Source organism: Cygnus atratus, chromosome 7 (assembly GCF_013377495.2).
Source record: "Cygnus atratus isolate AKBS03 ecotype Queensland, Australia chromosome 7, CAtr_DNAZoo_HiC_assembly, whole genome shotgun sequence".
NCBI lineage: Eukaryota > Metazoa > Chordata > Aves > Anseriformes > Anatidae > Cygnus > Cygnus atratus.
The window spans coordinates 24,235,713-24,251,510 of NC_066368.1; the positions used below are offsets into that span (position 1 = coordinate 24,235,713).

At 45.1% G+C, this 15,798-nt stretch overlaps 1 protein-coding gene across 1 annotated transcript; it reads right to left on the reverse strand.

Annotated features, from left to right (window-relative positions):
* Window positions 1-2,850: 2,850 nt before the first annotated feature.
* Window positions 2,851-14,589, reverse strand: CISD1 (CDGSH iron sulfur domain 1). The gene is made up of 3 exons (XM_035537995.2): window positions 14,467-14,589; window positions 9,966-10,171; window positions 2,851-4,859 (listed from the first exon to the last, which is right to left on the reverse strand). The coding sequence occupies exons 1-3, from the start codon at window positions 14,495-14,497 to the stop codon at window positions 4,770-4,772; spliced, it is 327 nt and encodes a 108-aa protein (XP_035393888.1). The 5' UTR covers window positions 14,498-14,589; the 3' UTR covers window positions 2,851-4,769.
* Between the last annotated feature and the right edge of the window lie 1,209 nt (window positions 14,590-15,798).

Here is a 15,798-nt window from a genome sequence, read left to right on the forward strand (position 1 = left end):
CAGTCAGTGACCTTATCATTCATTTTGCTGCGTTCCTGTTGCCAGCTGACTTGACTGAACAGCGCAAACATTCCAGCTACTGAGCGGATCTTTGCAGAATGCTGAATTTTGAATGCTTCACACATCGGAGCTGTAATTTCTGGTGTGCTCAGGAAGCTCCACTTCTACGCACAGGCTTCTCCTGGAGAGCAGAAGGCACTTTTTTTGGGGGTGTGTGTATAAATGTGTCCAAACCATAGGTGAGCGAGGTGGACCGAATTCCCCTGTGCTGCAATGACATAAGCCTGCTGCAGTTTTACCAGCTTCAGGAAGAATACAGGTAAACACTCCTATTTACTATAATTGCACAACTAATTAAACACTTTACAAAGGTAGGCATGCACGAACATTGGCCTGCTAATGGGGGACCCATGGTGTAAGCATATGCTGCTTTCTGTGCAGTACTGCAGCATTTCACAAACAGTTGAGGAGGGAACACACGGTAACTAGCAGAGGTCTGTTCAAGGCACATAACCCCGCAGGCTCTCCAAGGGAAAGATTTTGGATAACAAATTTGCCTCGTCTCTGGAGCTAATGAAGAGTCACTTTGTACATCTTACACTTCACCCTATTAAGAGGGATAATGAAGTGCGACACATTGTCTTCTGTGCTTTGATTTATCCCATTGATACCACCCAGCAATGTTATGTGGCATTAAATCTTCTCTAGCTTGCTCCTCGCTGCATTAGCAGCAGCCCCGATACCCATCCTAAATTAATGATGGCTCTAGGAAAATGGTCGTTCTCCTGATGGTGCAGAAGAGTCACGCTGATACAGGGAAAAGACAGCAGAGCAAGCCTGAGTGCACAAAACTTTTTGGGGAATGGTTATCCAAAGCTGCTCGACTTAATACATGACAGTGTTTGTAGTATCTGACAGTATCAGTATCTGCAGTGACAACCAAGGAGGCATTTGGTCTTCTCAGCAGGTCCGTGGGATGTGTCTGACCGGCCCAAAATAGCGATGCTGAGCCCCGATGAACTCAGGCTGGTGGCAGCCGTGCTGGGGCCCAACCTCACCAACGACGTGCCGGGGCCCAACCTCACCACCGACGTGCCACAGGGACAGCACAACCTCCTGCCCAAGCCAGCCAGGGCCCTGGGTGGGTTTTATCAGCCTTGAAGGCAGCCTCAGGAGCTCAAAAAAAAGCCAAGACCTGTGTGCTCAGGACAGGGAAAGAGAAGCCAGCTGACAAGGTTTCTTTGCCGTACTAATGTTTGGTTTCACGCCTACAGCGTTACCCTTCCTGCTATTATAAGATGTTCTTCCGTTAGCGCAGTGAGCAACGATGATACAGCACTGACTCACGTTTCGACGTCTTTAGCTGGCTGTATCACACTTCAAAGGAAAATCCCCATGCAACTGCTATGCGATTCTGTAACATGAATTTCACAGACCCCAACTTCTTCTGCAGGCTGCCCTGACGGCCCCAGAAAAAGGCCCAAAACCCTAGGGTATCCCAAAGATTTCAGGAAGGTCTGTGGTCAGCTCTGCTGCTGGCTTTTGGGGAACTGGTGATAACAACCAGTTCCTGGATTCAAACCCCATGAGCCTCTGCAGATGAAAAGGTGCTTTGTGCCAAGCTTGTTTCTGCAGCACTCTTAGTTAGATACCTGGGCTCAGACAGGCAGCAAGCTGCTGAAAAAACAGACATAAACAGATGCAATTATAAAAACACCTCCAGAAGAGCATTCTCCACGTCTAGCCTTACCAATTGCACAGCGTTTGTTTCCTCCTAGCGGGAGAGCGTGTGATTGCAGCGCTGGCCTCCGCCGCTGGAAATTACCCATTAGATTAATGGTTTGTAAATTGAGCGTGCAGAAAATACTCTATAACGCACAGCTGCCTCCTCCTCAACACCAGCAATTCCAGCAACACTTTGGTATTTGACACTCAGACTCTTTTGGTGAGTGAGACTTGGCTGCTGCAAAATCAGTGTTTTTATTTGTTTCACCTTCCATTGAAAAGTAATGATGTAGAATAGAAATATACTCTAGGACAGGGATCCTTCACTACTTTCACTATGAAGGACTTGTACCACAATCTTGTTTCAATCTAATGTGAAGATGCACATTTGCAGAATTTCTTGATAGTTTAAACCTGGCAAAGATCTAACCAATTCACTTCCCCTTCTAAAGGTTATTTGAGGAAAGCACTGAGTAACAGATTTCAGAGAACACTAGAGCAGGCAAGCACTCAGTCATATGACTATAACCTATTCTAGTACTGAGACAGAAAAATAAAAGTATTTTGTGGTGCTCATTAAGACTACTGGCAAGTTTGTTTACTCACATTCAGGTTATCTCTTTTCACTATAAAGTTTAAACAGATCACGCATGCAAGTAGCAGGAACTTTTTTTTAGGTACAGCAGAGAAAACTGTATGTGCACTGAAATAAACTCTAACTACTTCATGTCAACATTTGTAAGTGTGACACTTCTCCAACACAAACTCACCAGGATGTAAACCGGCAAAGACTCTGCTTCTGCATCCTCTCCTCTTGGGAAGAAGAGCTTCTCACGAAACCCTCTTCTCTGACACTCAAGCACCCAGAAATGTTTTACAAGCAAACTCCAGGACTCAGGAGATTCGTCTGAGACTTCGTGACTTCATCTCTTAAAACACGACTGTAGTTTTCATGGAACTTTTATTCAAGAGCAGCTGGACTTTGCTGCTACCAGGAAAAGAAGTCTCCGAAGGAAAACCCAACCCAGACACAGGTTTATGATTACAGCAGCACGACTTGCGGTGCAATTCTCCCCAGAAAGAAACAGCACACTGACAAGAACACAAGACAACACAGCCTTGAAGTTAAGATGAACTCAAATGTGTATTTGACAAAAATACAGAAATATCCAGTGCCATATTCTAGTAGTACAGAAATAACTTTGTTTTGGATAAAACAAATGTATTTGATAATTTAAGGTTAAAACAACTTTCCATGTGCATCAGTACTTGGCCAAGTAAAAAACATCAAGTACCTTTACGGTCAAGACAGGAAGAAGATGAGACTAAATATATTTGACTGCAACTTCTTGCAAGTAGAGGTCTCTCCCAGACAGTAGTTGCCCCCTGCGCTGCACTCCACCTGCACACAACTTTCCTTTACTTCTGTGCCACATTCTCTACTTGCTGTGCCTTCTGCCAAAGTTCAAACCGCTCAGCTAAGACCTCAGCCTCTGAAAGTCTCACATTGAGAATATGCAAAATGTTTTCTTCAGTTTTAACCAGCTGTACCAACCACACCCTTAACAAAAATAAAACCTCTATCGCCCCAATCATCTGGAAGAATCTTTAAGGGGTCCAGGATAAAATTTCAGCTTCTTGACGAGGCCTTTTCTCTAGCTCTGAGGTAGTCTCTCCCTCTGGACATTGGACATCACACAAACTGCAATTATGCTAGTGGACCAGGTTTAATACAAAACTGCCCTCTGCCACCACATTCTTTGGGTTTTGCTTTGTAGTAATTTGCACACTGATAAATCAAAAGCTATTTAAGGAAACCAACATTACAGCCATTAATGCAACTGTGTCAGATGAAGCAGACAAGTGCCATACAAAAGGAGGATGAGTTCTCGTCTCATCCTTCCTTTTCCCTATGTCTCTAGCTGCCACCAAAGCCTGTCCATGTCTGTTCTTTTGGTAAAATTAGCTGATCCACATTAGCAGTTAGCCCACGAAGGCAGGAGCTATTTAAGACACATTGAGCCTAAGGGCACTTAGTAAAGGTGTGCCTGCTCCCTCTGCAGGAGGAGGAAGAGTCCCCTGCAAGCAGCTGGAGCAATGATGAAGCAGACAGTAACAGTGGGTGGGGGGTTAGTTTTTATTTTAGCTTCTGGGATAAATTAGCATAGCCTCCCTGTCCTGTGGTCTGGGGAGATTAGCTCCACTGCTAGAGAGTGCAAGTGAAACTAAGGCTTTCTAGCAGAAAAAAAAATTAAAAAAAAAAAAATCTGGCCACCCCTGCCCACCACTCTGAGCACTTTGTGTCCTTCCACTCGTCTGTTACCAAAGCTCTCACAGAGACCATCTAATCCTACTCTACACACAGGTCTGCTGTTCCGGTAGTATGTTTTCCACACCATATGGTAGTAGTGTCAAGTTTCAACATGGCTGTTAAATCAAAGGTGAAGTTGCCCTCTAGCCCCAGCTAGCTATAAGCATTTTACATTGTCTGTTCAGAGTAATTTTAAGTGCATTCTTTCATGGAAGCCACGCAGAATGGTAGTGTTACAGGCCAAACGGGACATCTGCAGAAAACACAGCGTGATAAGAGGTTAAGCTGCATTTTGGCACCATGATTTCTTTCCTGCCGCTGCCTTTTAAGTAGAACTCTATCCAGATCCATGACTTTCAAACCTCCCTGAAATTTTAAAATCTCCCTTCTGAATATTCTTTCTGCTGAATGGCCTCAGAGTAGTACACATATATTTGAAAATAACAATAACTATTTTCTCAAGTACATTCTGTGCGTCATTTTAGTTTCATACTCAATGAAAGGGTACACACACTTTACAGGACAAAAAATTAAACCATGACTATTTAGTAATTTATGCATTGTAGTGATTAAGACAAGACAAGCACCAGAAAAAATACACATGCTGAAGCCTGATGTATCTACTACACTGGAAAGTCTTCAGTGACATGACAATGAATTTGTGGTTTTCCCCCCAATCACAAGCGAGCAGAGGATTTGTCAGACATTCATTTTGTAGCTTCTACTGTCCACTCTACGCCTCCTTCCTCTTGATGATCAGCGGCCCGACGTTGTCGCCAGTTTCGTCGTTGTGCTTTGTGTGCGAGCCATCGCACAGTGGGAACTGAAATGAGAAAGAATAAACACATCTAAAGTACACCCGCAGTCAGAATTAAGAACCCATGTTGAGAAGTTCATTAGAGTGTCTCCTCGTTAAATCCACCGTGACTGCAGAATGTAACTTCTGCACCAGCACTTCAGGTCTTCCTGTTTGGCTGAACACTAGTTCTGTCCATGTGAGCTCTGAGTGGACAAGGGGCTTGTTATGAAAACAAAGCAACTCAACTCCACGCTATTTGGTGTTCCAACCTCAGGCCAGCACGGGGAAAATGCAGTCCGAGATGACCTTCAACTGTAACCTATCTGGAGAACCCTGCTCTCAACCTTGCCCCACACTCTGTTTTCCTGAGCAACAGCCAGAGCTGAGCACAGCTACGGATGGTAAGTGGGGAGAGGAAAAGAAACGGGAACAAATCCTGTTGTTTTTTTCCTGGTTTTCCTCAGCATATGATAACAAAAGGACAGCTTCCCTGGCTCATCTCTTATTTGAGAGACGCACCAAGAGATTAGTCCTGCCTCCAGATGGCTAGTGGCAAGCCTTCTTTGCTTCATCCCAACAGAGCTAGCTTATCTCACCGACACAAAGGTCCACTTGCGCAAGCTGGACTCTACGTCAGGATTCTGACCTGATGATGGAAATAAACTGCACTTCCAAAAGACATGTTTATTCATCAGGGGCTTCTAAGGGTAGCACTGAGGAAATAATGTGAAGAAATGTTTGTTCCATTAAAAAACTGGAACAGCCTGGCCAAAGCAAGACCCAAAGGGACTCCTTCAGCCAGCTGTAACTGCCCAGCTCCTGGGCTGCTCGCAGCCACTCTGCTCTCAGGAACGTCTTTTCATCTGCAAAAGCCAAAGGACATTCTGCGAAGCAACAAGAGTTAGGTCAGACCCCATCATCTCTCATGGACTAATTTTCAGGGCTGTGCCCCTTCTGCGGAGGACACCCTAGAGACAGTGACATAAATCACACCCGTGTTTTGCATTCGGTTTCTATTTTCTTTGCTTAGAAGTAGCTGGAATCGAAGTCAGACATTAAGCTTGTGCCCCTAGAACACAATATCCCCTCACAGTATAGTCACCATCAGTCTTTGACACGCTGTTGATCCCAATGTTCATGCCCCAGTCATAGCCTTAAATAAAATTGATGCCCCATCATCTGGGCTTAGCTAGAATAAAAGATTTCAAATTGCTGCATGAAAGCAATATAATGAAGACAACAAACCAGTAAGAAACGTTCTCAGAGTTCTAAAAATAAAGCCACATGCCTGTAGGGTAGGGTGGGGGCAGGCCAAGAGGTGAGGGTTTTTTGGTGTTTGCTTTTCACAGTTACAAAATGTCAAAACCCATGGCAGGTGAATTTTCCAAATAAAGACGACCCTCTACCGCCCCTGAATTTGGAGAATACTCATGCAAGCTGATTCATGCAGGGACTTTTGAGTCAATCAATTATTTTTGACTCAATGAGTAGGTACTGACAGCTACTTGGCAAAAATTAGGGCAAACAAGTACGTATGTTCATGAGATTCTCATCAGCTTCCCACCCAGGTGTTTCCAGGCTAGCTGTTTCTCCAGGCAACACCAGAGTCCATCGGTGTTCTCAGGAGCACTGCCCCAGCTTCCATAAGACACAAAACACCTCAAATGCCCCAAGAAGGCAGGCTCAAGGTCCAGCTACAGTGACATCCCTACTTCAGGTGACAAAACTGGTGGAATTCATATTGGATGGCATTGAGTCTTTAACAGCTACCAACTCGGGCTGCTCAGCATCCTCTGGGCTAGCTGATCTCTAATCCAAAAAAAAAACCAAAAACACTCAACAAACAACCCAAACGACACCCCCCCCCCGACACACACAACACAAAACAACAGCCACTTTTCCAGAGCACCCACTTGGTCACCTTCAAGACCAGATACTGAACTAGATGGATGCTGGGCCTGACACAAGATGTTTTTCCTTGCTTAAGATAAAGCAAGATAGCAACAGTGGTCAAAGCTCAAGCCCTGAGGGAGCTGTGCAGTGGTCTGGACAGCTCAGCTTATTTCCCTTGGCACTGAACAGGTTTGTTTCTTCTGATACTCTGCAGCAGTGTTCCTCAACCTGCTGCCTGGGGACTACACCCACCTGGAAGTCACAGACTGCAGGTCATCGCAAATAAACAAATTAAGATCCAAACCCTTCAGCTCACAAGCATAAAAATGTAAAAGAAAACAAATGTTCTAACTTTAGACTAATTACTGTTTGGTTTTAAGACAAAACCCTTGCTTCTGCAGTGATAACTTTCAACAGTGGGTTTTTCCACGAAGCTTAAGCACTGCTATGAAGTCCCGGCAGAGCACAGCACTGAATAGGAAAGGGCCATTAAAAAACCTACCTACCACCTGCTCTAACAGAACACTACATCCCAAGGCAGACTTATCTGAAGATACCACATGTCTAAAATAAACAAATGCTCCCAACAAAGGGTAGTCTAAGCATTAGAACTTTGGCCAACACACAAAAAAAAAAAAGCCTTTGAAGTACATTATTTCAGGAAAAAAATGAGCAAAAAAGTCAACAAATAACTGAGAACTTCTTTTTTTTAAGCTACCCAAAACCACTCTTGTATCGTCCAACTGTTTTGGACTGTCCAATTGTTTCTTCCCACAAATCACGCAGAGCCAGCTGGAGTGCACGCACGCCGTCAGCACACACAGAAATAGCCCATGGCTCATAATGCCACAGGGCCTTCCGCTAACAGCCCAGTGCCTCAGATCAGGCTAAGTGACAAGAACTGCTCCCTGTACTTCACTACTGCCTGGCAATAACTGAGCAGGAGAAGCAGGACGCACACCGTCTCAAAGCCCATGCTGCCCACCACACAAGGTCAACTGATCAGGGCAAGGGGAAGGCAGCAATGCTGGAAACTGCGGTCTTTGAAGCAGAACGTGCTGATTAAAATCCTCGTTATTAAGCATCAGTACAAGAAAACAAGTGCATGCAAAATTTTCCACTGAGCTCCTTAATGCCTTTACAAGACCTTTCAGAGCAGAGTTCTAGGAACAGGCTCATTAAAAGGCAGCCACCATCTACTTCCTTTTAGCATCCGATTACAGCGGCCTCAGTAGGACAGCACGTTCCTGAACTGACAACACCCTGCAATATATGGCAAAATGTAATTAATCAGATTTTTATTTCACACAACCAAGATAGAATCAAGCAATAACTAGAGTAATTGCAAGACCTATAAACCTTAAATCCAGATGCAAATTTTCCCTTTCTGTTTTCTAGAGGAGAAAGCAGAAAATGTAAATACCAAGGGTCAGCTTAGGATTTTTTTTTCTGGTGAGAAGCACTGAAGGAGCTGCCTACAGTACAACCTGAGTAAACCTGAGTTAAACTCGAATTCAGACATTACAACCGATTGTAGATACTTACAGCTGCCTTTTTTCCTCCACATTTTTCTTCTCTGAAGTGGTTGCACTCAGGGCCACTTTCAATTCTGGGATGTTGGCCGCTGAGATTTAACCCAGAGACTTTGTATACACGTGCATGCTACCTGCATGCTGTACAGCCAGCAGCACTGCATCTAAGTGCACACACCTCCCCACTGTACTATCATACTGTATGTAAGTTGGTCCATGGAGCATGTTGTGGCCATGGGGGAAAAAACAACCTTGCTTTTTGGTTCAGAGCAGAGATGACAAGCCTGCCTCCACAGGACTACTTTGAAAATCCAGTCATGATGCTGTTACATGCTCAGTAATATCTTAGCTTTAAACTAAGTACAGCTACAAATGTCTAGGCTTTATCCTCAAGGTGATGAAGCTCTGGCAGCAGCAAAAACCCAAAGTTACATTACCTGGAGAATCACACACAGCGCAGCCCGATTGGAGCAGTCTCCGAGGTATGAGAAGCCTAGCATTGAACTGGGTTTCTAGGCTGTTGGCCTCAGTTACCTGGCTTTGAACGTTTGTATTATTTCGGTCTCCACACATTAGCGCCTTGACTTAAAAAACTGCTTTTAAATATGTGCTAGCTGTACATGGACCAGGCTACTCATACAAGCCACTTTCTCTTATTACAGATCCCAGAACTACTGCTACAGACACACTGTAGAGATCTCGGTTGCTTCAAGTGTCTCACATCTCTATTTCAGATTTAAACCTGATCTTATGGTGCCATTGAAAAGCTAGGTTATCATGCTAAACACTGATGTTAGGCAACTGATGTTGCCAACTTCACAGGCAAGCAAGTCGGACAGACCAATGCCAGGATAGACTCTTCACTTCTCAAAACTTGTCTCCAAAAGTATGCCAGCATGATTTCACTGGTTCTTCCTTAGGATTACCCATATAACTATGAGCTGCAAAGGTACATCAAGTCCATCTTTCTTCAAAAGCTTTTAACCACAATGACTTCTTTTTAGATTACCTCCATCACTGCTGGAAACCGTTCATGGCTGTACTGATTTGTGAGGCAAAAGGCAGCTATCTATGGTACACGGAAATACTACACAAATAATTCAGGACAGAGCAGCAGCACCAATAACACCATCTGTGCAAGTAAGGGTCTTCCCAAACCAGTTCTGCACTCTCCCTGTCTGTGTGATTTAATGGTGAGCTCAGACATGGCAAGTGACCATTTCACACCAGCCCTTGTATACCAAGAGACTTCTGGATGGGTTTTGGTCATTCGCACCACGAACTAGCAGCAAGGAATCTTCTGACAGAGTAAGCTTCCAAATTCCTCTATTAAAAGGCACTTAAGGTCCTCTCAGCCTGTGGCTCCTGAGCTCTTCTTCACCTGCCAGCAGACCAGTAATTTTGGATGAGTGTCAGTAGCAAAATGCAACCTGTTGTTCATGACTAATTACTCTATACAGCAGCTGTCCTTTCAAGCTGTTTGCTTCTTCAGAGCTAAAGAAACACTGCTCACTATTAGCGCTGATCTGCAGACTTCGCTCTCCCTAAATCTACATAGTTTTAAGGATTCAGTTACTACTACATCTCACTGCAGAATAGCTTAGGTGAAAAGAAGTTAGTTTCCTCTAAATGAAGCAGTCTGAAAACAGTTTTATTGAAAGATGCATGCACGTCAACAAAATTAGACTATTTTTTCTTCTCTTACCTTCTTGGATCTCCAACAGCGACAGTACACAGCCTTGTCACCCAGATCTTCCATATCGAATGCATGGACTACCTTGGGGTTATCCTTCTGGATATGGAGATTCACCATTGCTTTGCAGCACTTGTCTTTAGAGAGAAATTTTTTGTAAGCTAGATACCCAACAGCAGCTGCTCCAGCAGCTAAGGAGACTGCAGCAATCCATTCAACTAGAAGAGAAGCAGAAAGAGTGTCAGGCTTTTGAGGAAAACATTCTATTCTATTAAAGCTACTCAAAGTAGTAAATATCTCTGTGCTCACGACAACACCTCCGTCTTTCCAAGTGACCTTTCTGTTCTGTGGGAGAAATGCAGTATTTTAGAACAAGAATATTTTCTCTTGACACTCACCCACCTAATTTACTCCCTTCCACTGATCCGAGTTCTCCTTCACCCCAGTCCCTTCCATATAACATCAACAACCCAAACAGATCCCTCAAGGGTATGAGTACTGAGTAACTTTTTTTTTTTTAACACATGCTATAACCAAAAATTTCCGAGCTGTTTGGCAATAGGGAAGTTATTTAAAATATTACCACTTTATAAGAGTAACAAAAAACAGCTTAGATTAAATCCCTACTGAGGAGTGCAGGTAAGAACAAGGATCCGAAAGGATTATATTTAAGAACAATAACACAGATTTAACTGGATTATCCTGACTCTCTGAAATACAACCTCCATTAAATAGTTTCTTTCCACCACCTCGATCCTCACTTTTTCCCCACCTCTAGTTATCTCTAAAAACTTTGCAGTTTTGATCGCTCATTTTAATTTCCTTTTCTGCAAGGGGTTTTCCTATTTTTTGTGGCTCTATTGTTTTCTCTCTGCCCCATGAAAACACCCTGGACTTTGGCCTAATGGTTCTGCCTGCTGTAACAGCCTTGGCTATCTCTCTCAGAGCAGTACCCAGCTGCTTTCTTTGCTTTTTATCCCCAACTTCTACACACACATGTACTCCTCACATGTATGATAAGAGCCTGGCTGACTCTACAGACAAATATATCTAAACGAATTTTAAGTTCTAGCACATTTACACAACTTAAGAGAACTAGAAGAGTCTTCAGTTGGGAATTTCTCTCTTATCCTCCAGAATTCATACAGGATTTGAAAGACACCAAGCCAGACTGTATCTTTCAAGCAAGAGACATTACTGCATTAGACCTAAAGGGTAAGAAACAAAAAGCCCTTGTTAGTTTGTTCGACTCTCCATGGTCAACAGGCATGAAGTATTGCCACTGTGAACTTCCACTACGAGGATCAAGGTTTTCTTCTCTGTCTCACAGCACTTTCTAAAATCCATACCAAGTTCTTTCCTCATCTAGAAGGCAGCATTAGCTAACACGCACTGTGCTGATTCACAAGGGTCTGGATCTAACAGTACATGGAATTAGACAAACACTTGTACGATGAAATGTAGTCCCAATAAGATTTGGGAAGAGGGATGGGGAATTCTTGCTATGTGTCTTACTAAGAGAAAAAGATGCATAAATCCTTGAAAGTTTGTTTTCTTAGTAAAAGGAAGCAGAGGAGACCAGCATACGCTGACACCTCCCCTGCAAGTGAGCGACAAACCTGCCCTATAACAGGGTGACCAAGTTAAAGATGGTTTTCTGCATTTTAATATCGGACGACTGAGAGCATGTTTCCCTGCTCAAAAACTTCTTAAAACAATAAAAGACCCAGAGAACATATAGTGAATTCAGTTTTTTTATACCTATCCAGTGAGTTCTAATTTCTTTATCTCCCCATTGCAAACTAGCAAGAGCAATGCATTAATTGTGATAGCACAGGGTAAGAACTGAGGAGGTGAAGCTGAAGAAGTGATTCCATGAAAGTCGGCGTTAATTTAGCAACACAGCTCAAACCAACCTGTGAGAAGCAGCAAGTTCTCCCAGGGAAAACCACCACAGCCTGTAGCACCCTTTCCCCTTCCTGCTCGAGCAGGTTTCCGGGAGCAGAGCGGGGCTGTAGAGGGCAGGAGGCACCCAGCCAGCTCAGGGACAAGCTGGGTCTGACAGGTTCAAAGCGATTCCCCAGAAAATGTGAAGTGCAGCTACAATGATGGCCAGGAAAACACAGGTATTGCCCAGAGTGGGCATCAGAGTAAAAGATTCTGACCATAAAAACACTTCTGTGAGTACCAGCTGAGCAGGAAGGTCTGCACTAAAATTCACTGCCTTCCAGCACATTCAGAAAGAGCTGGTCTGCACATCTGCAGGTAACCCAGACCCCTCTAACCTCATAACCATGCACAGCACAGTCAGCTCAGCAAGCAGAGATCGTTAATTTAGAATACCCATCATCTTATTTTTCATTTATTCTTTACTTCTTTTCCTGAGGCCCAGATTCCTCTGCTACACACGGGCAGCTAGTGTATGGACAAACAACTTAGTATATATTTTTTTCTTGTAATAGAATGTAGTGTCTTTTTTTTTTTTGACTATATTAGCTTTTCTTATCACTTCTCTTGAGCTACATCAAGGTAGAAAACGCCATCAACTGATAATAGATGAAATCCAAACATTTAAAGAAGCCTATCCATTACATTTCACCATTGGCTCAATAAATGTCATTATTTGAATTTATACATGGAATGTCTCTCTTATAATGAGATCAGCCTGCAAAGTTTCCAAGGTAGCAAGTCATCTTGTCAACCATTACTGTGTTTCATAAATAGATTTGGAAAAGCTGGAATGTCCATTTAATCTTTTGAACTAAATCATAAACTGCATTTGTGAACAAAAACAGTTTTCAGAACTTTTAAAATACTTTAAACGCTGTTTCAAGAGGCCTCCAGCACCAATTCAACAGTTTGCTGCCAAGCTCCTACATGTACTGCTTGAAGAGGCACCTTGACACTGATGTAGAATGTCAAGTTTCTTTGTCTTCTTTTTTAAAAAAAAAAAAATAAGAAGATTAAGAGCAACATCTGAGATATTATTAAAGAAATCCTCACTCTGGTATAATACAAAAACACAGTGTCACAAGTCACAACAGAACAAGACACTAAGGCCCACGTAACATGGGAGAAAATTTGCTTCAATGCTATAATCGCTACACAATAGAAAAGGCTTGGCTGGAACTCCAGAAAAATTAATACACAAATGAAAGAAGGGAAGATAGAGGTAACGAAAGAAACCAAAGTCCAAGGAACACAATCCCAGAGGAGCAGAAATAAACCAACAAGGAAAAAAATAATCAGAAGATAACAGCAAGAACCCAATAATAGGGATTTACTTTCTTCTACATTCTTTGGACATATCCTAAGGAACAAGAGGGTTGGATCACAAGGCTTTTCCTTCCTCCTCTCCCTAGTCAGCCAGAAAATTACTCTGGATGTTTCCAGATATAGACAGCAGAGGCACTTTTAGGATCTACCAGAGAGCTCAGACATTTTATCAGCAGGAAGAGCGTGCATTTGCCATCTGCACTGACAAGCACACCGGGAAAATGAAACGGTCTTGGCTCTACCAGCAGTACACAGTCCTTGCTGCCACATGTATCACTTTACTTGCCCAGAACTGGCACTACCCCAGGATAGCTGCACCCCTCCCAAGTTAGCTCGAGACACTCCTCAGAGGCAATTTTTAAGCTACATCTAGTGGTTAAGAAGTGCTGATGGTATTTGGAAGTTGCCTATGGAGTAATGACTCCATATATGAAAAAGTTTGTCTTCAAAGGTGCTCCTAACTTTAAAGTCTTGTTCTCCTCCTTTTCTTGTCAATGAAAAAATTGCTATTGCCTGGATGTTGGTGGTAACGGTTGGGTAATGGAACTGGAACCAGTAACATGACTGGAACAGCCCAGCGACAGCCCAGCCACAGCGAAAGGCCACCTCTCTGCAGGCCACGCTGGGGGTGACATTGCCTGGGTAAGTGACTGCATTGAAAACGTGAAGGTAAAAGCAACCAGCCAAGGGGGTGAAGTCGCTTCTGGTGCCTCACAGCATCTGAAGGAACAGGATTCAGACCGTGAGCAGCTAAAGATGAGCCACTTGGATCAGATCTGAGGATCTGTGGGGACTCACACCTGCCTGCCACCCCGACAGTCGCGACAAAACTCGCTGCCTTACGACACGTAACCGCGACAGAGCCGCTACCTGCCTGCCACCCTTAAGTTTAACCTCACCAGAAACCCTTTTCTCCACGTGCCTGCCCTAAACCCGCCCACCACCGCGGATGGACGAGCGGTCCTGCGGGGCCTGAAGCACCACATCGCCGCCCGGCGAGGGGACACCCGACGGGACCCTCCAGCGCTCCGCTGAGGGCAGAGGGGTGACACGAACCCGCGACCCCGCAGCGCAGAGCACCCCCCCCCCGCCGCCATTTTGTCAGCGGGGATCCAGCGGGGCGGGGCCGCGCCCCCTCCTCCCCCCTTTCTCCTCCCACCCCGTCCCCACGCGTGTCGCTGTCCCCACGCGTGCCCTCGCCCCGCGTGTCCCCGTCCCCACGCGTGTCCCTACCCACCCCGCACGCTGGAGTTCTGCCCCAGCCCCATGGCTCCCGCTCCGCCGCCGCACAGGGCACACGCAGCTCTGCGCCTGCGCCGCCACGGCCGCCCGCCCGCAAGATGGCGGCAGGGACCGCCCTCAAGATGGCGGAGGGGCTGGCCCTTTGAGAGGCTTCTCTGAGGAGAAAGGAGGCTTAGAGCGGCCAAGGCGGGCAGGCGAGACCTCGAGGGGACTCTCAGTGAGGGTGAAGTGGGCTCTGGGGCCCGCTGCAGGCACGGCAGGGGTGGTGGGCATCGCTAGGGGGGCGTAGGGCTGGCGTGGTGCTGTCAGTAGTGGCCCTGGGTGCTATGCTGGTGTATGGAACGTGGAGCGTGGTGTATAGAACTCCCCTATTTTGCTGTAGAGAAATAAGCTGAAGAGCAGTGCCTTCAGAGAAATAGCCTTTTATGCCCCACACACAGGTATTGAGCTGAGAATCTAGGTCTTTATTTGAAAAAGTAACGCCAAGAGTCCTAAAGGACTTGTGCAGCTAAGACCTACTTAACCTTATGAGCAATAGCCTTTTATACCCCATACACCCAGGTATTGACCTGAGAATCTAGGTCTTTAGTTGGAAAAAAAAAATAGTGCCAAGAATCCTCAAGGACTTGTGAGGCTGGGACCTACTTCTCAGCCTTTTAAGCAGCACACGTCTCCTTTTTCTACCATACAGTGTCTTGGATGCAACATCCATCTGGTACTGGTGGGTGGCTGCAGTTACAGTAAGGCCAAATGCAACATCCATCTGTTACTGGCTGCAACTGCAGTGAGGCTAGGGCTTCCTGCAGGCTAGCTGCTTGTTCTTCATCCTCTGCCATGCCTCCCAAGGACGTGACCTTCAAACACCTTTTCATAGAATTATTAAGGTTGGAAAAGACCTCCAAGATCATCTGGTCTAATCATTCCCCTACCACCAATGTCACCCACTAAGCCATGTACCTAAGTACCACATCCAACCTTTCCTTGAACGCTCATAGGGACGGTGATGCCACCACCTCCCTGGGCAACCTGTTCCAATGCCTGACTGCTCTTTCTGAGAAGAAATGTCTTCTTATTTCTAACCTAAACCTTCCCTGGCGCAACTTGAGGCCATTCCCTCTAGTCCTATCACTAGTTATCTGAGAGAAGAGGCCGACCCCCAGCTCCCCACAGCTTCCTTTCAGGTAGTTGTAGAGAGCAATAAGGTCCCCCCTGAGCCTCCTCTTCCTCAGAAGAACGCCCTGATACCACTTTAGACCCACGGGCTTCCCAGTCAGCATTCCCTGAGCACCACCAGAGGGCACCCCCCCCCTCCAGGACTACATTTCCC